Source organism: Hippoglossus hippoglossus, chromosome 9, assembly GCF_009819705.1.
Source record: "Hippoglossus hippoglossus isolate fHipHip1 chromosome 9, fHipHip1.pri, whole genome shotgun sequence".
Taxonomy (NCBI): domain Eukaryota; kingdom Metazoa; phylum Chordata; class Actinopteri; order Pleuronectiformes; family Pleuronectidae; genus Hippoglossus; species Hippoglossus hippoglossus.
In genome coordinates this window covers 18,205,541-18,227,862 of record NC_047159.1, presented here as the reverse complement: position 1 = coordinate 18,227,862, position 22,322 = coordinate 18,205,541, and the positions used below count along the sequence as shown (strand labels likewise).

At 42.4% G+C, this 22,322-nt stretch overlaps 3 protein-coding genes across 3 annotated transcripts; 1 reads left to right on the top strand and 2 right to left on the bottom strand.

Moving 5' to 3' along the window:
- Positions 1-1,377: 1,377 nt before the first annotated feature.
- On the bottom strand, positions 1,378-8,280 carry ube3b (ubiquitin protein ligase E3B). The gene is made up of 27 exons (XM_034596160.1): positions 7,899-8,280; positions 7,595-7,763; positions 7,327-7,444; positions 7,113-7,172; positions 6,927-7,031; positions 6,746-6,842; positions 6,559-6,644; positions 6,361-6,443; positions 6,125-6,230; positions 5,922-6,042; positions 5,646-5,823; positions 5,252-5,418; positions 4,961-5,128; positions 4,686-4,857; positions 4,486-4,604; positions 4,293-4,407; positions 4,060-4,159; positions 3,865-3,984; positions 3,590-3,766; positions 3,388-3,498; positions 3,143-3,280; positions 2,978-3,043; positions 2,832-2,890; positions 2,516-2,698; positions 2,140-2,251; positions 1,958-2,050; positions 1,378-1,875 (listed from the first exon to the last, which is right to left on the bottom strand). The coding sequence occupies exons 2-27, from the start codon at positions 7,753-7,755 to the stop codon at positions 1,684-1,686; spliced, it is 3,207 nt and encodes a 1,068-aa protein (XP_034452051.1). The 5' UTR covers positions 7,756-7,763; positions 7,899-8,280; the 3' UTR covers positions 1,378-1,683.
- A 385-nt stretch (positions 8,281-8,665) lies between these two features.
- kctd10 (potassium channel tetramerization domain containing 10) lies at positions 8,666-12,393 on the top strand. The gene is made up of 7 exons (XM_034596253.1): positions 8,666-8,798; positions 9,718-9,931; positions 10,023-10,192; positions 10,539-10,625; positions 10,732-10,784; positions 10,894-11,089; positions 11,176-12,393. The coding sequence occupies exons 1-7, from the start codon at positions 8,796-8,798 to the stop codon at positions 11,392-11,394; spliced, it is 942 nt and encodes a 313-aa protein (XP_034452144.1). The 5' UTR covers positions 8,666-8,795; the 3' UTR covers positions 11,395-12,393.
- myo1ha (myosin IHa) lies at positions 11,802-20,838 on the bottom strand. Its single transcript, XM_034596252.1, has 31 exons — positions 20,273-20,838; positions 20,086-20,201; positions 19,795-19,993; positions 19,608-19,688; positions 18,964-19,143; positions 18,779-18,877; positions 18,589-18,702; positions 18,439-18,510; positions 18,224-18,343; positions 18,086-18,153; positions 17,862-17,967; positions 17,690-17,770; positions 17,496-17,587; positions 17,137-17,231; positions 16,974-17,020; positions 16,682-16,762; positions 15,893-15,998; positions 15,688-15,805; positions 15,461-15,574; positions 15,296-15,372; positions 15,140-15,208; positions 14,972-15,056; positions 14,729-14,891; positions 14,562-14,645; positions 14,380-14,473; positions 13,850-13,905; positions 13,629-13,764; positions 13,471-13,541; positions 13,143-13,240; positions 12,957-13,056; positions 11,802-12,846 (listed from the first exon to the last, which is right to left on the bottom strand). The coding sequence occupies exons 1-31, from the start codon at positions 20,393-20,395 to the stop codon at positions 12,820-12,822; spliced, it is 3,072 nt and encodes a 1,023-aa protein (XP_034452143.1). The 5' UTR covers positions 20,396-20,838; the 3' UTR covers positions 11,802-12,819.
- Between the last annotated feature and the right edge of the window lie 1,484 nt (positions 20,839-22,322).

Genomic DNA, 22,322 nt, shown 5'->3' with positions numbered 1-22,322 from the left:
TAGAAACATGGCAACAATGACAGAGTATGTTTTATAGCTTGTTACTTATTGACAAAAATGATTTATGCTCATTAATGACAGAAAACGTTATTTGCATAATAAAGAACTTTTGATATTTTCTTAATTATTTTTTTAAGTTGCCATTGTCTTTCTGGTTAAACGACCAAAAGGTCTCTTCCTTGACTTTATGTTGGAACTGAACCCTGTGTAAAGTGATTTTTAGGCTTATTAGGTAACATTCACCCTCATGTCCCTTTTTCTCAAAGCTACAAATAACAGACATGTGTGCAAGATTCCCACCTAAAGGGAGCATCACATCGAGCAGTCACATTTGGTTGATGAACAGTCCATGACATCATGTTGAGAGGTTGTTTTTTTTTTACACCTCAAATTCTTTTCAGCATGGCTTACAAAGTCCACAGAGATAGGAAAGCATTGTGTTGAACCCTCCTCGGTTGATGTTGTCGTGGTTGCAGTGGTAGTACAGTGGTTGGGTTTCTGCGTGTGTTAGTAGGAGCAGAGAAGAAGTCCAGGTACATAGCCCCTGATTCTATGGCTTGTTTCCAATATACGTGGTTACTGGTTACAGCTGAAATACAGTCAGAATTGACAGCGAGAGACGGGGGTGGGGGGGTGGGGGCAAAACATGAGGCACTCAGCATTATTGAAAGGTGTAGTGATAAATCTTCTTCTTTACATTACGTACAAAGACTAGCATCTTCGATTGACGTTACTCTTCTTATTTTTGGAGCGTAGGTCAAGAACACAAGTGACATAAACATTTATCGGCTGCGTTCTGCTCAACTGAGCAGAGACAAAAAGACAAAATATTTCCAGTTCCAGAAGATCTTATCTAAATCAAGCATCAGATGACCAGATCTTCTTCTTTCGTGACAAGAGATCCTTTTACTGCTTCACCACAACTGAGGCAGATGTTTGGTTTTCAAAAGTACGAAGGACGAACAAACCAGCGGGTCAACAGTTCTCTCAGGTGCCTGCAGCGTCTTTTGGTGGGGGACGAAATGGAATGATGGGATTTTCTTGGAAAAGGGTCATAATGTAATCGACACACGGTTGCTGTGAGCCCCTCCTCTTTCCTGGAGGTTGAACTCGTGACATTGATTTGTCTTCCATTTATAAAAGATGCATTATGTTCCGCAAAACATTTTAAGACTCTTCCTACATCAGTTTAAAGTTGCTTGGATAATGGAGTCCAAACATGTAAGTATATTAACAATACATCGCTTGGTTTCACTCGAGGGAGTCGACCATGTGTCTAATGGCTTGCACTGCATCTGTATTGCTTTCCAGTTCACTTAAAATGGGAGTGTTAGTTCCGAGAATGATTCTGTTAAGCCTGAGAAACAGAGATCTAGCCACTATATATCCGAATTTCATCAAGTTAAATATACAACATATTGAGTTTCTGGAGTGGCAGGGGAGATGCTCAAAATTGGATTGTGCTGCAGAAACACCATCCCCTTAGATGTGAGCTGTACTAGAGCTGAGCTCGTCCAGTTTTAAAAAGACAAAAGGAGACTTTGTGGGTCCTTCATGAGTCCCTTTTTGTTTAGGTGATGACCCTTTGACGTGACAGGCTCCAGTCCAGGTAAGCCGAGCCTCTTGCGTGGTTCACACCGTTGAACCCAAGCCTCCTGTGCAGATTGTCCCGATGCAGCTGAGTTAGGACAGCTCAAAGCCTGTATTCATACTGATAGCATAGCGCAGCTTGTCACGCAGGATGCTCTTCTTGCTGTAGTTAGGCAGCTTGAGCAGGTTGAAGCATGTTGACGAAGTGGGAAGTCGACCACCGGGTTCCTTCTTGCGGATAGTGAAAAACCCCCTCAGAACACTGCCAAGGGTGTCTCCAGTGTCCTAGTCACAGGAGATGTTCTGTTAGTACAAACGTAGCACACTGAAGCCAGCTAGGACACAAACAGTTTGCAAGCGGAGTCACCTGATCATCTGAAACTTCCACACAGCGGATGGAGAAAGGTGGTTTGAGGTAGGCAAAACCGAGAAGAGGAGGCCTTGAACAGCTGGTAACAAACTGTCAAAACACAAAGAATAAGAGACAACACTTGAATCAACTTGTGTTAGAAATAAAAATGCTTTTGACTGTGACAAAGGACGGCTTACTTTAAGGAACATAGCCCTCTCGTCAGAGTTGAAGTCACTGGACATGATGTCCCACAGCCAGATGATGACACGATGGCTGCTGTGAAATCCTCCATAATACACTGTGTGTTTCCTGCGAAAGAGAAGAAAACAATGAGCATTTCCAGCTGTTTCTACACACAGAAAGCAGAGATGATCAGATACCCCTATTTGCTTTGAGACAACTGATTTGGTAGAGACACGTTGCTGAAGTTGAAGTGCATCGATCAGTCAAAGTTGAATTATAATGAATACTATTGTTGTGGTGAATCAGTACAGTGTGGGCCTAAATCCATTAAATGACATCATCCATGTTAGGAGACACGATGAAAGAAGACAATGACGAAATGTTACATACTTGAGGTCATCTAGATCAATCTCGGCATTGTCTCCCGAGACAAGGCGCTGAACCTCAGGCGTGGAGAACATGTGCAGCCACTCGGGGTTAATGATGCTGCGGAAGCCCCGAATGAAAGCTGCGGTTTGCTCTTTAATCTGCGTGTGCATCCGGAAGTGAGCCATGAGGTGGATGTAGCTGATCCTGCAGGATATGGTGTTGAGTTGAGGGCAGAAGTAGATGGTGATTTCATACATGGCAGCAAAAGGTCACCGTTTTAAACTTAACATGGGTCAGTGTCCAACTAATCAATTCAATTAAATCCGTATGTACATACTTGTTTTCATTGGTGACGATCATGGATTTCCCCCCAGGTATCAGCTCATGACAAACAAGCTGTAAGAGAACAGGAAAAGTAACTTTCCACCCTTTAACTTATTTATTAATTTATTTAAGTATATTTTCCATGTTTTCCATCTTTACCTGCCCCATGACATCCTCATCGTAGGATAACGTCAGGCCTAGATCCCCTACATCTCCATCATAGCGCTGAGAAATCAAATATGAAATTGTCACTTGATATTAGGGAACAAAATACGCCGATGTGAGGTTGAGACGAGCAACTTCAAGTGTAATTTTTCTCCTGACCTTGATGGAAGTGAGGTTCTTGTAAAACTCTGAGTCCAGAGAAGGAAGCTCATCAATGGAGCTATAGAAAGTGCTGTGGTGGTGGCCCAAGACTTGACTGAGGAAGAAGGAGGCAAACGGGACGTCCACCACAATGCCCTGAATACACAGAGATAATAAAGATACAATCGTTAAAAAAATCACCTACAACACTACGTTCAGAGTGAGAACAAGAAAAGAGAAATTTCGTAAGAGATTCAATGTACCTCGTAGACAGCTTTCCCGAGCATCTTTCCCACAAACTCAAACAGCTGCAAATGGTTCTCGTGGATGTAAGATGTGGGCGAAGGATAAAGCCTTTCATTTCCACTGGTGGTCTATGGATGAATAAATATCATATCATATGAAACAGTGTAATCAGAGTCAGCAGCTGATATGTGGGGGTTTGAAAACAGCCGACTGAATTACCTTGAACAGGTTGAGAGCAGGATTGAACACTTTCTTAATGATCTCCTCTAGAAATTCTTTGAAGACACCATCCTGGTCGATACCAGCCTCATCGACTCCCAAGTCATTCACAAACTTCACGCGAATGACGCCTTTTATAGAATTCGCTGGCAGCCGACGGAGCTGATCATATCCATCCTAAGAAGAAGGAAATAAGCATTGTTTTTGGTAAGATTGATATATTTATACTCTTTCAAAGTTTGCTCTCAAAATCTATTTTGCAATTTGTTTGTTACCTCTAACATCCGCGAGCGACGGATGGTAATATGGGTGACGTGTGGAGAAGCGGAGCTTGTTTCCACCAATCCTAAACTTTCCTTTTCCTTTGTTACGATGTTCCTGAACAGCAGCACCCTCTAAAATGCAGAGGAAGAGCATTTGCACAACTGAAAATGACACCACCTCAAATTCAAAGAATCCTGTTTACTCACGTTTTTATGTGGAACAACGTGTGGGATGTACTGCAGTAACAGCTGGGCTCTTTTCTTTCCCTTCTCCAGCTCTTGGAACAACAGGCTGGGCTTTAGGTCCCTAAACGCAACAGCAAAAAAGATGTAGCATTGATTCAAAGCATTGATCCCAAAGCAGCCTGTCCTGAAACAGAAGGCTGATGTGTTCAGTACATCTGTCAACAGCGGACTAGTGGTTCAGTGTTTGTATTTACTTGCGTAGCCAGTGGTCATCGGGGGTAAACTTTCGCCTGCAGTCTCGTTCGTAAAGCACCATCAGCCAGCCGTGAACACTGTGGAACAACTCCAGTTTCTCTCCCTTTGCATTTTCTATTGAAAACAAAACAGCTTTTCAGTAAAACAAAAAATACCCGTAGCTTTTAAGTTTCGGTGAGGTCACACACTTACCTAAGATCCCATCCCACACCATCTTGAACACAAATGTGTTCAGAAATGAGGAGATCGTGATGAGTTCCTCGATCTTGAAAGATGTTTGTTCTTCATAGACTTCAATGTCATCCAGAATTCTGTAACATGTTGACAGTACGTCAGAGAATGACACAGCATAACAGGGCATGTTATGCACAGTAAAAAAACAGGGACATTACGTGATGAGGTGCCGTGAACAGTCACAGAACAGCATGAGCATAGCTAAGAGCTGCTTGGACTCTTCGGTGTCATTGTTCAGACACTCCATGAAGAGTTTGAGGCCTCCCTGAGGACCCAGCTCACAGATGAAGGCCCACAGTTTGGGCAAAAGGTCATCAAGATGTGTCAGACCTGCAGGAAGAAAGAATCTGCCATGAAATACTCTTTCAAAATACAGGGACTTTCAAAATACTGTGTTTGCATATATAAAAGAAATCAAGCTTCTGATACTGACCGGTGAGTATCTGGAGGCGTATTTGTGTCAGTGTAGACAGAGCAGTCTGGTAGAGCACACAGATGCTGCACACTTTCTGGACTTCAGCCGAGTCGACTCGCTTCCCTCCGACTGGTTTAAGGATGTTTCTCACAGAGGCAGACTTCTGAAACGCTCGCTTGAAGAGGTCTGTCAACACAGGAAACGCACAAGAGATGAAGAACCTTCAAGAAACTTTAAACCTTGTTTAAATTAACTTATACGACTGTACTTATTTTCAAATATTACAATAGCTTTGGGTTTATAACTCACTTTTAACTGGTAGATTGTTTTGTGATGTGCTCGGCTGCGGAGGCGGGGGGGTGGGCTCCTGACTCTCTAGCTTTTTAGAGAGGACGTCACTAAAGAGCGTTCGAATGACAGCAACACCCCACAGGTACTGAAGCTGTTTAGTGACTAGTGGCATTGACTCGTTCAGGCTGTGGAGAACGAAACACAGAAGAGGTAGAGAGGAGACAACATCAGGCATATTTGACTTTATTCTTTTAACAAAGAAAAAAAGTATTCTTCCTTAGGAACCAATAGGCAGCTCGAGTAAGTCTATTAAATCATCTTTATAATCTGCACCTTGAAGTGTTATATTTGTGCAATATCTGAGAAGTTAAAAGGGGGTCCAACATATTCAAATAAATAAAGTTTTACTGACCCGTAATCTACAGTTTGTGAGAACCAGCCCAGGACGGGGTGCCAGTGGGTGAGGTTGGACTTCTTTTGGGACACATATCTCTGGCAGTAAGACAACATGTCAGTCAGGTCCTTCACGAAATGACCGGCCTCCTCTTCAAGGACTTTCTCATTGAGGAAACCCAAGTGAATTAGGTTGCCTACCAAACATGAGACAGATACAGCACAAGGGTAAAATTAGAAGACCAGAGATGAGACCAATGAAAGCGCATGTCCATATTTATCCAAAACACTTTACCAAGTAAGCAGAGCGTGTGGCTGCCCTCCAGACACACACAGATGTCTGAACACTGCTCTTCTCGGCTGAGAAACAAGATGAACTTCCGCAGGAGGCCGTGCGTCTGGATAGATACCATGCACTGCAGAAAAGAGAAGATTTTAAAGCGTCCGCTCTCATAGTTCAAATTATTATAAATGTTATATATACAACAAGGCTTTTACCTCTGGAGTGAGCCCGTTGAGGTGGGTCACGACAGCTGGAACTGACATGATGTGGATGAGGAATGATCTCAGCAGGTTATCTGAGAAGTGAGCCGCAATGACTGGCCTAAAAGTATTAGATGTAGTTAAAAGGAGAGCATGGATAGAATAGATATTACATATCTTCTGCAATGTATGCAACCCTGGAATATTCAGTTTTTGTAAATGTATTTACATCCATGAAATCATCAGCCTACCTTAATGATAAGGTGAAGATAGCTGTTAGAGTGCCTTTGGACAGAGACGGTTTAGAACGAGCTAAGCCATTGGTCAGCAAGATCTAAACATGAAAAGTCAAAATGACATTCAATGTGTATTATTATAAAATAACAGCTGAATGGGTAAATAATTTCTTCATTGAATTTCTTGTTCAAACTGATTATGAGCTGTGTTACCTGAAGTATTGAATAAAATCCCTTTTGATTCAGATGCCCCATGATATTTTCACAGATCCTCATCAAAGCAGGTCTGAGAGCTTCTCCTAAAAATAATGAGGGAAAATATTATGTAATGCAGAAACCATGTCCGACAATAAAAAAATATATGTTTTGAACATCAACCTCATCTTGACTTGAGACATACCCTTTCCTCGGACTATCCGCCAGGTGGAAGTGTCCGTAAAGGTCACCAGCATGGTGAGGTACAGCGTTACCAGTTTATTGTCCTGAAGAATGTCAGGCTGCAAATCAGAAAATAAAGAGTAATTTCATGTCCGCAGTATGAGTAGAGGAACACATTTTTTCAGTTTGAAGTCAAGACTGACCTTTAAGTTTTTCAGTAGCTGACAGCAGGTCCACAGCACATCTTTGACCTGCTTGATCCAGGGGATGGTGAGGTCTTTGGAAAGAGCCAAGGACACGTACCAGACCTGAGAGACAAATGTGAAAACAGTCTATGAGAAACTCATTACATACAAGAGGGGTTACAATGTGAAAGAGCACACACTCACTTTAGGATCATTTTCAACCTCCATGCTGGCCAGAATAGCACGACAAAGCTTCTCGAACCTCTGTGTGATGTAGAAAAATAGAGTGAATAAAGTCAAACAGGAAAAGAAAACAATTCAGGCCTGTCCCCACATTAGATGAGGATTAACAGGCAATTAAAATTATTATAAATGTGGACTATCTTGAACTTGTTACTAAGCACAGCTGGTAACTCACCATCTTATCCTCCAGGCGATATACAAAAAGTAATTTCCGGGAAATTTTGAAAATTGAAAGTGCATTTCGTTTCGGCGTCCCGGGTTCAGAAGCTTGAAAATAGTCATCCACCTCTTTCCTGGGGAGTCACAGGAGCACAGATCCAACGATCATGCACAGAGAATAATAATAGTTCCACCTGACATGTTCTCAACAAACATACCAAACTCAAAGCTCTTCAGACCACAGATGACTGGGGAATCAGCAATAAAACCAGAGAAGACGCTACCTTATTTGCTTCTGGAGTCTGCAGCGACAGAGAAACCTCCGGACCAGAGCCTGGATGTTGGTGGCCGACTTCTCCTTGTCCTTCTGCCCCCTCCTCTCCTCCCTGGCCTGCCTGGCTTTGTCCAGGAACTCGGACTTGGAGATTTGAGGTACACTAAACATTGTGCACCCTAGAAAATAAGAACCGAAACCTCTTATAAACTCATAATCCACCTGCTTGTACTGATAACATTTTGGACAGATACTCCAGCCTGTGGTAAAACAGCATCCTCTCACTGTTTTGATTGAACACTATGGTGAATTACCTTCGATGATCCTCTAGTGGAGACTCTGTCCGGCCTTTAGCCTCCCCTGCAGCTATACCCCCTCATACATCGGCTTCTCCTTGAGAACCGAGCTGCTTGGACAGCGGCTGAATCCTGGAGACTAACTTGTCATCTCTGTGGAAGCAGCGACGTAGTAAAGATGGAGCTGGGTCAGCTAGCTCACGGGGCTAGCTCCACTTCGTCACCGGTCGGCTCGGTGCTTCCTCCAGGAGAATCTTTACAAACTCATTTCATGACACTTGTCGCCCCCGCGGGGTAAGAGTCGGTCCTGTATCGGTGACAGCCTGAAAAACCGAGGGAACACACCGTTTCGAAATGTAAACAATGAGAGGGGATCCGTACATTGACTGCAGCCATTAATCCCGTGTGTCGCATTAAATGATTCCGGGTAGTGTTTTTCCTTCATGTACTAACCTCTAAATTAGAATATAAATCTCGAAACGCTACAATAACCAACAAACTGTCTTTATCTGTGTCTTCTCTGCAGCAAATGTCAATTTTACATGTTGTATTAAGCTCAGAATGTGGGTGTTTTCGGAGAGGGACTGTTTTCACTGTTGCTCCTTCGGCAGCGGAAACGTGCAGGCTAAGGCTAAAAATAATTCGAGCTAATGTTTAAACGCGTGAACTAAAAACCGAATTACAGAAAGTGAACTGAAGTAAAGTGCTGCGTCGCTACTTTAGTCTCGTTTCACTCGTCTTGATCACTGTCAAACTCTCTGGAACCTTTAGCACAATTCTGGTGAAATGTCCCTTTAAACGGCGCACAGGAAAGGTGACGTGATTTTCATAACTGCGCAGCGGCGGACCGGAAGGAAGTGGGTGTTAGCTGGCTGACGTTAGCGAGACATATTTACGAAGTCGGCTGCGGCTTCTATGGTAAATATACTTGTGTTTTTATCAAACAACTAGCGACAAAACACCACCGACGACACACACAGACAGCTACTGTAACGGCCGGCGACGCAATACATGTATTTTCTGCCAAATGTGTAATAATACAGCTAACTTTAGTCAATGCTAACTAGTTAGCTCGCTAATTAGCCGTGCTAGGGACAATTGAATTATGATTGACTGGGTGTAGATAGACTGGTGAACTTTATACAGATAAATAAAAGCTGTAAACAGTCGTAGATGTGTCGTCCCGCTCATTATTGGCGCTTTGAAGTCGAACGCAACCGTATAATAAGTGTGAAGCGGTGTTTTTGAATGCTCTCTGCCAAGTCGGTCTTATTTTAAAGCTTTATCACGACAAGCTGAGCCGGAATAACATCGTTAGGAGACATAACAGCCGTGAAGTTCAAATCCCCCAAAGAACATGCAACTGTTTTAACCTCGTTGATTTGTGTCAACAGTAGCATCCGCTTCCATGTCGGTCATAGAGTTGGGAAAGTCTCGCTAATGAAATGCACGCGTCACTTCATGTTTTCATTATTTTGTCTTTTACTGTATTTTTTAACAACCTTGCTTTGATCTTACTTATTGTAACTGTTGAGCAACACTGGACAACATGTTTTCTTTATCAGAACATGGACACACACCATTATAAAAATACAACTTTATTTGTTAGCTTACTTTGAAAAGTTAGTTGATTAGTAACAACATATGGGTTCTTGGCTGAGTTTCACACAGTTCTGCAAAGCCACAAAATGCTGAGCCAACAATGGGTCAGAATTTTTTTTATTTACTTGAAAATAAAAGTTACACTTATCTAAATGAATTTTGTAACCAGCTAATCCAGTGAGATATTCGCCCTGAGCCAGGTGTCGGCTCATCCTCTTTATATTCTCTGTTCCAGGAAGAGATGTCAGGAGAGAGTGTGGTGAGCTCGGCAATGCCTGCAGCTACAACCCGGACTACGTCCTTCAAGGGCTCCAGCCCCAGCTCTAAGTATGTGAAGCTAAATGTGGGTGGGGCCCTGTACTACACTACAATGCAGACACTGACCAAACAGGACACAATGCTCAAAGCCATGTTCAGTGGCAGGATGGAGGTCCTCACAGACAGTGAAGGTGAGCTGTTGCTGAAAATGATATCATCATAAGCAGGGTTCTCTCGCTGTGATCTATAACTAAGTAATCCTCCACTGTTTTGTGTTTATAGGTTGGATCTTGATTGATCGCTGTGGGAAACATTTTGGAACGATCCTCAACTATCTTAGAGACGGAGCCGTGCCGCTCCCAGACAGCCGGCGGGAAACTGAGGAACTGCTCGCTGAGGCCAAGTATTACCTTGTCCAGGGCTTAGCTGATGAATGCACGGCTGCCTTGCAGGTATCAACACTTCAGAGGGCTCTCAGTTAGGCAGAGAAATATATAAATACATTGTTTAATAAATTGTTTTAAAACTGAATTTTATTTTGAATATAAACATTTTTAATGAACCAATAAGATCATATTATGATGGGCATAAAATAAGTGCAAATATTGTTTTAAGACAGTCTACGTCATATTTCGTAGTGACAGTTGATAACTTAAACAATGATGAGAGTTGCATATCCTTCATTACCTATGTTACTTTGTGCCACCAGGTGGCTTCCTTTCTCTTATTACCTCCTGTATGCTGCAGTTTTGCAGGTGGAAACTTTTTTAATGGTGATTTTTTTTTTTGTTCCCCCAGAACAAAGAAACTTATGAACCTCTTTGTAAAGTGCCTCTGATGACATCATCTAAGGAAGAGCAGAAGCTTATTGCAACATCAAATAAGGTATAATATATTTTTTTACATTTTGTATTTAATTTCTAGTGTTTCAATTTCATGGAAAGACTCATTTGATTTCTATTTAAAAACTCAAAATTCCTTGTCTTCACAGCCTACTGTCAAACTTCTGTATAACAGAAGCAACAACAAATATTCATATACCAGGTGAGTTTTTCAACTGATATCAGGAACTAATATGTCTAATTTCTGAAGGAACATCGTGAAATCCTGCTGGTTGTGTTAATGACTGTCCTCTATCTCAAACCCCTTCCAGCAATTCCGATGACAACATGCTGAAAAATATTGAGCTATTTGACAAGCTGTCCTTACGTTTCAACGGGCGAGTCCTTTTCATCAAAGATGTGATTGGAGATGAGATCTGTTGTTGGTCATTTTATGGCCAGGGGCGTAAGATTGCTGAAGTTTGCTGCACGTCCATTGTTTATGCCACAGAAAAGAAGCAGACAAAGGTGAGTGTATATCCATCAGTTTGTTAATATGTCCACTCTTTTAGGTTGTTTCTCTCTTACCTCTCATGTAACACCATCTCTCTTAGGTTGAGTTCCCTGAGGCGCGCATCTATGAGGAGACCCTGAACATCCTTCTGTATGAGTCCCACGATGGGAGGGGTCCAGACAATGCCCTGCTGGAGGCCACAGGAGGTGCTGCAGGACGATCTAATCATCTGGATGAGGACGAGGAACGGGACCGAATTGAACGAGTTCGTAGGATTCATGTCAAACGACCTGATGACCGCACACACCACCACCAGTGACCCGCCTCCTTTGACCCGTCAGCCTGTGTCTCGGACCCTGGACAGTCTTTGCACCACGCTTGTGCCTTACAACACCCAGCGCCTCTCGCTCTCTCTCGTGCTCACTCTCACACTCTTATTTTATCAGCTTTCTCTAGGAGACTACTATGAGATGAGTCATACAACAGAGTGCAATGGTGAAGTGATTTTGTGTTTGTTTGTGTGTCCACTTGTCCTCTTTGTTGAGTGGTCGACAGGCTGTTGTGATCGTTATGATTACTCCTATCATTGTTTTCTGCTCATGTGCAATGAAAACAAAAAATATATTGTCAGTATACATTTGTTAATTGAGGCGTGAACTAGATTACATCTAGGAGAACAATAATTATATTGAGTAAGCAGCTAAAAATTAGTGTATATAATTTTTACTTTCCTTGTGGTCCTGACGGGTCCACTGCAACAGCAGTGGATGAAGATGTTGAACACAATGAGGCCACATGGTGGCACTGTTTTACTCTTAGAAGATGTTTTCAAGGCTATTTTGTAGCCTGCAGATACTAGCAATTAAACCTTTTTAAAATATAATTTTTTTGATATATGTAAGATATCACAGGTGGATGCAACATTTTACTGTAGTGCTTCTGCCACATTTACTTTAACAATATGCATTTCCCCTTCACTAAATGATTATTATTCTCAGTGGAGGAAACTTGAGCTGTGTCCTGAGGTGTTAAATGTACTGGGTTGATTGAATGATGGATGCTGAGGTTGAAGTGAATGACTGTTACCAGAGATCTACCCGGCAGGAAGGGAATCCTGTCTACAAGCTTTTAACAGGGAGAGAAATTAGACCTGTCCTTCGTCGCTGCATTCATCGGAGAATGTCCTGTTTGCACACAATAGGTTTAAGTTGAAATATGTCTAACAATCACCCTACTTGTAGTTCTGTTGCACAGAAGTGACCATATATGTATGTTTTATATTTATATCTACTTTATCACAAATAAATTTTTACAACCATTCTGTTTTAAATTCTCAAATTATGACACATGGCTAAAGTTTCAACAGCAGAATTAGACGATCTTTTCAAGCTGTTTATGAGTGAAGCTGAGTGTCTTGTGAGAGTTTTGCATTGTGTTGATTTACACTCCAGTGTCAACCCTTGTTTTCAACTTTAGTGCAAAAAACAACGAAGATAAAATGATGGTGAAACTAACCTTTCATTGCAATTTAATATTCTTTGGTGAAAAATGACTTTAAGTTGTTCACTACTGTGAGTGGATGAAAAACAAAGATGTAATTGTCCAACAAACGAGTTTATCCAGGGTTTGTGAAGTGCAGCTCTTTCTGCTCAGGTACAGACATGTTGATCTTCCCTTTAGGGGTCTCCTGATGAAATATGCAGAGGCTTCTTGTGTGTCTCCTCCTCCTCCTCCTCCTCACACGTTACCGTACCCGAGTCCGAGTGGTAACCTGCAGAGAAACACAGCTTGTTTCAAAGTGATATCTCCTCATCTGCAGATTCAATTCAGATCAGAGCGCATCAGTACATAAATTCTTCATCATCGCCGGACTCCACTCACCACCATGAGGTGTCCGTTCTTGGCCTTGTACACCATGGGCTCCGGTCCAGTGCTGAAGTCCACAGCACTCTCTTTCCCTGGCTGGGTTTCAATCTTGATACTAAGAATCAGGGCAAACAAGTGGAAAGAGTCACATATCAAATTTAATTTAACTGAGATTCCTGTCTGACTTAGATGCACACTCACCTGCCCTGAACCACTTTGATCACGTTTTGTTTGTTAGCAATGGCACCAAGTTTGGTCAAAAACTCAAACAAGTGGTCACACTGCATCACCAGGTCCCCCTGAAACCACCACAGAATAAAAGAATAAATAGAAAATGTCATTTTCAAGAAACTGAAAATCTGTGAGGAAAATTTCTCTACATATCTGAACTTTCTTCTCTGTTAATTAGTTAATAAGTTTGATTTGATCCACACAGATCAGATCACTCAGATTTACAATATACATACTTTTTACTATGAATAAGAATTATTTCTGAAAATCCTGAATACCTGCTGTATACAACACATACCTTCTGCTTGGGGTCCTCACATGTTATGTGGAAAACAACGGTGCCATCAGTCAAATTACTGACTGAAATACCTGCAGTGAGTGAAGAACATGTTTAATCACACCTCAAAACCTCCCTGATGGTGAAGTGTAAAGTGTGGACCATCGTGTTGATGTGACCTTTGAGGACGGTGTAGAGGACTCTCTGAGTGATCTTGGCCTCATCCACCACGTAGGCAGCCGTCTGGGTGAGGATGAGCTGTCGAGGCCTCGGCTTGAAACCGTTCCTGTGATACTTAACTACCGGGACAGTGTACTGCACAAACACAGGATACAACACAGTGAGGCGTGTTGGACGTGATGCTGTTTTTCTCACTGGGTGTAAGATGACAGTTTATTACCTTGATGCGCTCATTACGAATCAACTGCAGGACCTTCGGGTTTATGTCTTGTTCACCTGGAGATATTAAATGATGCAAGAACAGTAGTTGAAAACGCATCACTTTTAAAGTAATAAATGGCCTCGCTCCTAACTGCATCAGGGACTAATTAACCCTCTATATGCCGGGTGTTCACTTAGATCTATGAATAGATCTGTTGGTTATTCCCGGATCACTAAGGGTGATCAGGCTTTGCCCCAAAACTGTGCAGCAGTTTACCGATTGAGATCAGACAGGAAACATCATTTGTGTCTTTTAAATCTGCTCTTGAAGCATTTTAAGCTTTTATGAATGTTTGACTTATTATTTTATTCCCCTCTGTTTTACGAACTGTTTATCTTTCCCTTGGTTTGATTGCTGTTCTTTTAATCTCCATTTTTCCTTTGTATCTGTGTGCTATGGAAAAGTGCTGTATAAATAAAGGTTATCATTATATTAATATTATTATAGAATAAAATGGAATTGTGCATACAGAATATCTGATTACTTACTGATTCTGGTGTCTAAGAAAGGTAAAGCAACACTCTGTGGATAACTGTCCTTTTTCCCCTTGAACAGGGAGCTGGTGACAAGTTTCAGTTGAAACTGAGGGGATGAAAAAGAAAGTCAATCTCTCTAGAAACAGAACCTGTGATGATCCAGTTTCATGCAGCACGTTCAACATGGGAGATACCTGTGCTTTCTTCTGGGGTGTGATTCCCCTCACATACTTCCGCACCATGAGGCGGTAGTGAAGCGTACGCAGGGTCTCTGATGCCTGGCAAGAACAGAAACGTGCACAAAATGAAATGTCAGCATGTGTTGTATCTGTTTGGCTGTGAAAGTGATGAACCAGTTCACCTCTTTGACCACAGCTGGTGGAGTTAACCAGGAGGTTTTATCCAAAACGGTCTTTGGCAGATTGGCTTTGAGTCGGTTCAAGTAACTCTGTCTCACAAAGACCAGGTACTCTGAGTTATCCGTGTTCTTAGCCTCTCCTCTGGTCATGTAGCCTTTAATGAATCTGAAACAGGTTGTTAAATATTGAGTATCAAATAACAGAGGGGGGGGAGCTGCGTGATGATGATCTCTCTTCTTTCTTACTTCTTGATGACTTTCACAGCCCAGGCTCTCTTCTCTCTCTCCTTCCGAGCCTGCACTCCTCTCCAACAAGTTTCAATCTTAGTGGCTGAGGATGTGAAGCAGATAACAGAGGGTGTGTGATTGCAGAATGCTACGTCCCCCGTCGAGATCATGTGCTGTGAGACTCACCAGCTTCTTTTTGTTTCCTGAATTCTCCTTTCGCCCTGTACCCTTTGTATTTGGCCTGGAGTCTTGTCGCTGCAGATTCAGAGCATTAAGCTGGATCATTGTGCAGGTATAGTGATGAGCTATGATGAAATCGTTTTAGAGCTGATTTGCACTCACCTAGTTCATGTTTACATCTCTCATAAGCATCCTCTGTGGCATAAAGTGTCCTCGGGTGGCGGATGAATATTTTTGTTCTAAAACAAATGAGGGTTAAAAAAAAAGCTTTCGGTTACTCCTGGTTTAAAGTGCATTTGCTCTGTTGTAACTAGGAAGTGTCCTCACCGCCCCATTTTGTATTCATTTGGCAGGTAGCCCAGATGTTGAATCAGCACCTCCACTCCGTCAGCGGGCACTCCTCTCCAGTGAGGCCAGGTGGCCGGGCACAGCGGTTTGTATCTGTGAGATACAGCAACAGCCCACACAGGATGTTTTAAATGAAGCAGAAAGGAAGAACTCAATTCAACAGGTTCTTTAATTAAAACAAAACAAAGTCCTGTGCTCCGTCATACCTCTTTAAGAACACCTCATATTTGCGTCTGTAAGCGAAACCAGCTCGTCTGACCCTGAGGTGCTCCATCAGGCCCAGGTACTTCACCTGGTGTCTGATCAGTGCTTCGTCAAACTGACCTGTGAGTTTGTGAGCGAGACGAGGATCAAATTCACTCCTTCATGTAAACAAAACAGCTCAATGTGCTTCTCCATCAATTCAAGTACCTGGCTGTTTGGACTCATTGGATTTAAGACAGCGTATGTACCAGGCCTCCTTAGCCATGAGGATCTCTGTCAGCTTCAGCAGGCTGCTCTTAAACTGGGTCGCCACCTACAGACACAACACCAGGGACGTAATCCCCAACAGTTCATCTGTCAGATCCATATGGCTCAATGATGACACAGGCCCTCTGCCACTGACTTGAAACTGAAAGAATGACTTGTCTTTGTCTCGGGGGTCACTCCAGATAATCCCGACCATTTACTAATTTGTTTCTTCTCATTTGTAATCTCTACAGTGTACTAGAGCTCGACCAATATAGATTTTGGGGGCCTATGCCAAAACCGATATTAGTGGGTACAAATTTCTGATACTGATGTATTGGCTGATATATTAAAACAAAATTGGCAATGATTCCTAGGATGTAATTTTCAATCCTTCATTAAAAAAAAAGAAATGTAATTGCAGCTTGATATTTTACAGTTTAAACATAAACTATATCCTTATTAACTATAAATAAAAAGATCTGAATACTTGAATTAAGAAAATAAACATAATTTAAAAAATGTAAAACGTATAACTTTATATTGTACACATATTTTCTCTGAATACATTGCAGTGTGTATCACATGTGTGCTGTGTTGGCTCCAGTCCTTTCTTCAAGGCAAAGATCATTTGTAAGCTTGCACATTTTTCAGATTTTTAAATAGCACATAAATCGGAGCTATAGCAAAGTCTTGCTAATAATATATTATATAGGAAGATATGGAGGGAGAAATCTAATTAGCACTCACTGTTTCTGGTCTCCGCCTGCTGTCTAGAGCCATGGTGGAGAAGCACTCTCTGACTATGGCATTTTTGGACTGACACATCAGCTATGAGAAGGTGTATAACACACACACACACACACACACACACACACACACACACACACACACACACACACACACACACACACACACACATACACACATATTAATTTCAAGTTCATTTGCCATTTCCCTTTTGCTTCATTTTCACTTCAGGAGCTAAATCTCAATTTATGTTCTGTCTCACATGTTATAAAGTAGAAAACTGTTGACTCACGTCTTTTATGTTTCTGTATAACAGGTCGTTATTTTTGTCCAGGAAACCTAGAACATCACAGCAAAAATAAAAACAAATACATCAGGAGTCATGGACTGTTTCTGAGCTGAAACTGAAAAAAGATTTAGACGTTTGAGGCCTCAGATTGGGATTCCTTTTTTACCCACAACACAGTAGGTGACCTCCCCGGCATAATGCAGGAGACGGAAATCTCCCCTCTCCAGAGTCTTACGTGTCACTTTGTCGGCCAGTTTGTGCCTGAAAAGAGGTGGAGAGAGACGGAGGGATGAAGAGTGAGAGGCGAGTCCTAATCCTCCATCTCTATCGGCTCACTGTCGGCTCACTCACCAGTCACACGGTGAGCAGGACCATGATACTCACTCAGTATCATTTAGAAGTATTTAATTAAACAACCGCTTCATTATCAAATGTGACGTGATACATGGTATTCATAATCTCTGTTTAAGATTTGTTTATCCAGAGAAAATGTCAATACTCTCTTGCAAATTGAAGTCAACTCACGTGACAAAGTGCGGGTGATTTCCCATCTTATCCTCCAGTCTTTCGAGGAAGGTGAGATCTGTGGCTTCTCCTGGTCTCAGACACTCCTCATCCTGCAGGAGATTTATTTCACACAGTTTCACAGTATTTTATGGTTACAGTTTATTTAAAAAGCGGCTGGTGAGGCTTTCAGTTCTGTTTGAGCGAGTACATACCAGTATGGATATGATTCCTCTGTGTTTCTCCTCAACCAGATCACAGATGATCTTATTGTTGAAGAATTGTACGGGCTCCCACTGGGGAAAGGTCCCAAAAACAGAAAGTGAATGAAAATCTATATAATGCAAATGAATGTGAAAACCCCTTTTTCCAGGTGGTCAGGATTACCTCGATATCCTCCGCTTCGTATTCCTCCTGCTCAGACTTGAGTGTCAACTGGATAAAAAGTTGCTGCAGCTTCTCGTTGCAGTAGTTTATACAGAACTGCTCAAAACTGCAGAAACAAAAAACGTCTCAGTTTGAATATCCAGAAGTGGAACCATTTTTTCTTGAATAATTCTTAAAACCGTAACATTAAATTGTGCTAAAATGTATGAAAATGGCTGAAATACCTGTTGACATAGAACACCTCAAAGCCATAAATGTCCAGAAGCCCTATTACAGTCTTTCTTGTAGAGTCCTGGCAGAAAAACAGTTAGGATACAAAGTCATCTTCATTGGTTCAGTTTGTCATCTGTTCTTCTTCTCACCTTGTTCTCCATGGACTCGTTGATCCTGTTGACCAGCCAGGTGAAGGTCTGTCCGTAGATGGCTTTAGCCAGGGCATCTCTGGCGTAGATGGCGTGATCGATTGTGAACGGGCTGAGGACCTTTCCACAGATACAGAATCGTTTTAAATAGAACTTTAAGTTTAAGAATTTTAAATATAAACACTGTCTTCTGATGAATGAAACCAAAGGACCACCTGATCTGTATTGGCCTCGATCTTCCTGTATGTCAGTCCCTCTTGCAGAGTCTGAGCATCAACCCCGAGTAGCTGCGAGGAACAAAGACATTAAATGAGTTTCGTCTTTGACTTTTTGTAACGATGCCACACATCGTGATATTTTCTTACATTTGAGACCCAGCGCAGCGCTGCGTTGTTGTTCAGGAGGGCACGTCCTTTACTGTCAGGGTCAAACTCAATGTTCCCCAAATGGAGGACACTCGCAACTATTCCAAACAAGTGCTGCACAGACAAAATAACCATTTCAAACATGATGCAAAAACTGCAGGGTCCCAGTGAGCAACAGCATCCAACTCACATTAGTGTTGATCTCGTCGATGCTGATGACCTGCAGTGCATTTTTGACCGTTTTCCATTCGTTCTTGTCATTAATGGAGGACACAATGGCACACTCTCCCTGTCAGAGAGAGTAAACAACATAATGACAAAGTGTACGAGTGTCTCAGCTAATTCATCACACCACGATCGCGGTGATGTTAATACCTGGGTAAGATACTTGTAGTGCTGGCAGTCTCTCTCCAGGCCCAGCTGGTGGAGCAGGTCGTCCTCTCCTCCCTGCACCAACTGGTAGAAGATGTGGAAGTTTCTCTCCCCGTGATTCTGGTGCACCACCCTCGACTTCTCCAACAGGTAGTTCAGGATGTGGCCTCCGACTGCTTCCCCCTAGAGGCATCATCATCCTAAAGACAGCAGCTCTACAACTTGCAAAAAAACACACAGCCTATGGTACAGTGGCCCGGTTGAAAATAGTTTTCGAGGATAAAGTATGATTTTTAAAAAAACTACTTTTCCAGGACTATGAAAGAAAAGTTGTTGCTCATATTGTTTTTTGATGTAATTCTATTGGATTAACAAATTGATCCTTTGACTTCTACAATTTAACCCTAAAGTCAATTTAGGCTTCTAATTTGAAGTTAAACTAAAATAAATTTGAGAAACTTAGATTCTCATTTTAATTTTGCACATTTCAACCATCCACAAGTTCGCAAAAGTACCCAAAGTATAATTTCTCCTTATTTTTTATCGTATTTCTTTATCATAACATTCTTCATTCTTAATTTTCGTATATATAGTTTACAGAAATTGTTCTTGGAGGCACTTGAGTGAATCTGCCACCTGACGTTTACCTCACTGTCAAACTGAATGTCCATATACTTCCCAAACCGACTGGAGTTGTCGTTTTTCAGTGTTTTGGCGTTCCCAAAAGCCTGCAGAAAAACACACAAACACAACCATATCACACAGAATAATTAATGTCAGCATGTCCTGCTTTTTGGTTTGTCTTTACAATGATGTCACAGGAAGTGGTCAGACCTCGAGGACAGGGTTGGACATGAGCATTTTGTCCCGTACTGTGTTGAGCAGAGCGGTGCTCGGGCAGCTGACGGCGTAATACTGCAGAATCTTCTTGGAGGCCTCAGTCTTTCCGGCTCCGCTCTCACCAGAGATGAGGATGAAGTGATTGTTGAACTCTGTCAGCATGGTGTGGTAAGCATTGTCTGCCAAGGCGTAGCTGCAGGGAGGCAAAACAAATCATATTTCTTATATCAACCTTGGTGCATTGCACATGCACCCTCATATTCACATTATAGATAATATACTCACATGTGTGGTGGAAGCTCAAAAAAGTTGACACCCATGTAGAGATCCATCTGTTTGCTATTGTACATGTCCAGCTCTTTATAAGGATTAACAGACACTAACAAAGTGCCAATGTACGTCTAAAAGAAAGAGTTAAAAGTTATATATATTTACTGTGAAAGTGCACATCAGGGTTTTACTACAGACTCACATATATGAGATCCTTGCTGAAGCGTTTCTTCAGGTTGCTTAGGAAGGCCTCCTCAGTGGTTTCATCCAGGAGGACAAAATCTTGGATTCCCACCCGGTCCCTGGCAGTCAGGGCGCCCTCCATGTCCAGCTGACCCTGAGCAACAGGTCGTATCAACCATTAGTGACCTAGATCCACAGCCTCAGTGCAGCAGGAGTGAGTTTAAAATGCTGGTATTTAGCACCATTATCTGCAGGTTTTTATATTTCTAAAACACATGTATGCATCCAGTTCTTCATAGTTATAAGTTTGAGATAGGGAGAGATAAAAACTTTATATTTGTGTGTATTTATCACTGAGAGTAATTCAGAATTTAAGAGGAAGCAGACCTCTGCCAAAGTTACTATAACAAGTGCAACACACGTTTGCATGCATAACAATGAAGTCCAAATTTTGACGTGTATTTTGGCAAATGCAGCTGGATGAATAAATGTTTGAATACATGTCTCTGTGGGGGAGGACCGCACTGGAAAAAAGCCCCAGAAAAAGCACAAACATGGTCCCTGTTAGTTCAATTGAAACGAGAGGTCCAGAGGTCCTATGCGTCTTTGAAGCAAAGCTCTGTGATTGTGCAGACGAACAGACAGAAGCTAATGATCACGACACAGCACACAGAGACCTTGGCCGGCAGCCCACGGTTCACCAGAGCTGACGCCTACATAACACACTGTGCAAATGGACTCAGGGAGCCCAAAACAGCGGCACATTTAAAAAGCATAGTGGGAAAAATTCCACCAATCTGTTTTGCATTCTCAGCACCAACACTTAGACCAAAGGTTTTCACAGCTTTTGTTGGTTTTGTATTTTTCTCTCTCTCTCTCTCCCTCCTTTGGAAGCAGAAGTCCTTTGATTCTCAACTCTCTCTGTAAAAACATTAAAAAAGATAATCCATTGGATCTAATTGACACAAAGCCCTCCGTTCCCCCTCCTCCCCTGCTTCTATCCTCCGCCTATGGCCCTCGTTTCTTCTGAGAAAGGCCAAGTGTTTTTGTCCTGTAAATACCACGGAGCAGAGACAAAAAAGACGTCTTTAAAATGCAGTCTACAATCCATTACACATATTCCCCCTGCATATCCATTCAGTAATTATTCATTAGAAAACATTTAACGTCACAGTGAATTTCACACTAGGCAGTCGAAACACAATGGAGGAGATTTGGCCTATTTTGGGGTGAGGAGTTGGGGAGGGGTTGGCTGTACAGAGGAAGGGTGAAGGCGAGGGAGGGGGGCCGGAGGGGAGCAGCATTTGTCTGATCTGAGAACCTCTGAAACGGGGCCATCTTGAGACAACGGGGCAGACTAAATGGTGCAGTAACGGTCTGTGCCCCGCTGCTTGCTGTGACACTCATTTAGTTTGCCCCGGGGGCGAACAATAGAGGCTTGTTCTTAGCAATCCTGTGCTGTAATTTGGACTTCATTACTTTGCTCACACGGGGCCCCATGGAAGGAGAGAGGAGGCTAGTCAGATGAGAGTTTTTTCCACCTGTCAGCCCCACATCCCCAGTGCTCACCCCTCTACCCAACAATACCCCTCACCCCGTGTCCCCACCAATAACCCTTACCCGACCCCCTTCCCAGAGCCGCCCCCCCACCACCCACCCACTTTAAGCCAATGAGACAGGTGAACAATATCATTGAAGGAACTCTTTTTTGCACGTCAGAATCAATCTGGCGATGTAATGGTAGTGGTGCTGGTGTGGGCTATCCGTGACACCCCCTTTTCTTCATGGGAACAAACTTCTCTCGGGGCAGCACAGGCAGACAATATGCTGGGACAGCGTGACTTAGGGATCTGCCATACAGTATTACAAGTAATAACATGAACAGATAAGCCCCTGTCAAGAGGAGGAATAATGAATTCAGTGGTGATAATAACGCCTACGTTTTTAGGTTTTCATTCGGCAACCCTGACAAAGTCCAAAGGTTTCAATTCAGGTTTCCTCTGGGGCCCTGCAGGTATTTCTTTTAAACAGATCTGTCCGCAGCACGCACAAGTGTTTCCAATGACACT

Excerpts from the sequence above, each read along its gene's own strand:
- ube3b (XM_034596160.1), bottom strand. The coding sequence starts at position 7,755 with ATGTTTAGTGTACCTCAAATCTCCAAGTCCGAGTTCCTGGACAAAGCC. Across the intron at positions 6,043-6,124 it reads TCAACGGGCTCACTCCAGAG|TGCATGGTATCTATCCAGAC; the intron begins GTAAAAGCCTTG and ends TCTTTTCTGCAG. Across the intron at positions 2,891-2,977 it reads ATGAGGATGTCATGGGGCAG|CTTGTTTGTCATGAGCTGAT; the intron begins GTAAAGATGGAA and ends GTTCTCTTACAG.
- kctd10 (XM_034596253.1), top strand. Across the intron at positions 9,932-10,022 it reads GGTCCTCACAGACAGTGAAG|GTTGGATCTTGATTGATCGC; the intron begins GTGAGCTGTTGC and ends TTGTGTTTATAG. Across the intron at positions 10,785-10,893 it reads AACAAATATTCATATACCAG|CAATTCCGATGACAACATGC; the intron begins GTGAGTTTTTCA and ends AACCCCTTCCAG.
- myo1ha (XM_034596252.1), bottom strand. The coding sequence starts at position 20,395 with ATGGAGGGCGCCCTGACTGCCAGGGACCGGGTGGGAATCCAAGATTTT. Across the intron at positions 17,021-17,136 it reads GGTCACCTACTGTGTTGTGG|GTTTCCTGGACAAAAATAAC; the intron begins GTAAAAAAGGAA and ends GTGATGTTCTAG. Across the intron at positions 16,763-16,973 it reads TATACAGAAACATAAAAGAC|CTGATGTGTCAGTCCAAAAA; the intron begins GTGAGTCAACAG and ends ACCTTCTCATAG.